The 1084-nt window shown below is 57.5% G+C and overlaps 1 protein-coding gene across 1 annotated transcript in view; it reads right to left on the bottom strand.

Moving 5' to 3' along the window:
* Window positions 1-738: 738 nt before the first annotated feature.
* The window catches only part of VOLCADRAFT_101258 (uncharacterized protein), a gene marked incomplete at both ends in the record, with an annotated part of 6078 nt that continues 5732 nt past the window's right edge, over window positions 739-1084 (bottom strand). The window contains one exon of the mRNA XM_002959693.1: window positions 739-930. Within this exon, the coding sequence (XP_002959739.1) occupies window positions 739-930 (192 nt within the window). The remainder of the gene's footprint in view (window positions 931-1084) is intronic.

Here is a 1084-nt window from a genome sequence, read left to right as displayed (position 1 = left end):
GAAGTCAAGACACGACACGCGCAAAACTGAGGCGAAATAACCCAAACTGAAACACACAGGACACGAGTCACACACAACACACATCCTATGCGTAGCGCTAGGTTGTCACGAAGTGCACTATCCTCGGGGCGCGTTCCGGAAACTTCGCTCTGAACCAGGCATAGCGGTCGGACAGCTTAAACGAGGTCCAGGCTGGGGTCGCCAGGAAGGCACGAAGTGCTGGAAGGCTGCGTACGTCATCGTACGGTTCCCAGGACGCGTCACGGCCACTGGCGGTAGACCACTGAACTAGGAACATGACGGACGGCCGACCACGTCGGTTATAACCTAGGCGAACTGCAGTAACGATAGTGTCGGCGTGGTCGTACGGTGACTCCAGTGTGATGGGCACGGCGGGTGGAGCTGGAGGACGACGGTGAGAAGGCTGGTGATAAGATTAGCAACAGTAGGTTGAGGTGAAGGGCAGTCCGATGGTTGGGGCAAAGGTGCTGGATGGGGACTGGAGAAATGAACGATGAGAGTTCTGACAGACTTGAAGGCGATGACGGATGGTTGGCAGAAGATGGTGAAGGATGGGACGAGGTGGAAACGGGGTGAAGGGTGGTATCAGGGAACAGGGTGGGGGATGAAGACGTGAGAGTAAAAGGGTGTAATCGCTGTTCGCCTGGAATGCTCCCGTCGTTGTCGAGGTTGCAGCTGCACGAGCACACTTGCAGCCGGCAAGACGGGCAGGCTTACGGACGATTTTCGCGAGACGAAGAACGTTGGTGATGACGACGAAGTAGGTGACGACGGAGACGACGAGATAAGAGGAGACGAAGACGACGAAGTAGGTGACGATGGAGACGACGAGATAAGAGAGGACGAAGACGGTGCGCGAAAGCATCCAGTCGCTGTCCACCCGGTGCGCTTCCGTCGTGGAGGCTGCAGCTACACGAGCACGCATACAACCTACATGGCGGGCGGGCTTACTGGCGATCTGGGTTAGGCGCGAAACGTTGAACGGTGACGGCGGCGGGGTGTCAGACTCGGCTGACCGTTGCACAGCAAAACGCACCGGCAAGCTGTGGCTAACCTGTTCTGC

Source organism: Volvox carteri, assembly GCF_000143455.1.
Source record: "Volvox carteri f. nagariensis unplaced genomic scaffold VOLCAscaffold_572, whole genome shotgun sequence".
Taxonomy (NCBI): Eukaryota; Viridiplantae; Chlorophyta; class Chlorophyceae; order Chlamydomonadales; family Volvocaceae; genus Volvox; species Volvox carteri.
The sequence above is the reverse complement of the archived record's forward strand: the minus strand, read 5'-3'. Positions and strand labels throughout refer to the sequence as shown.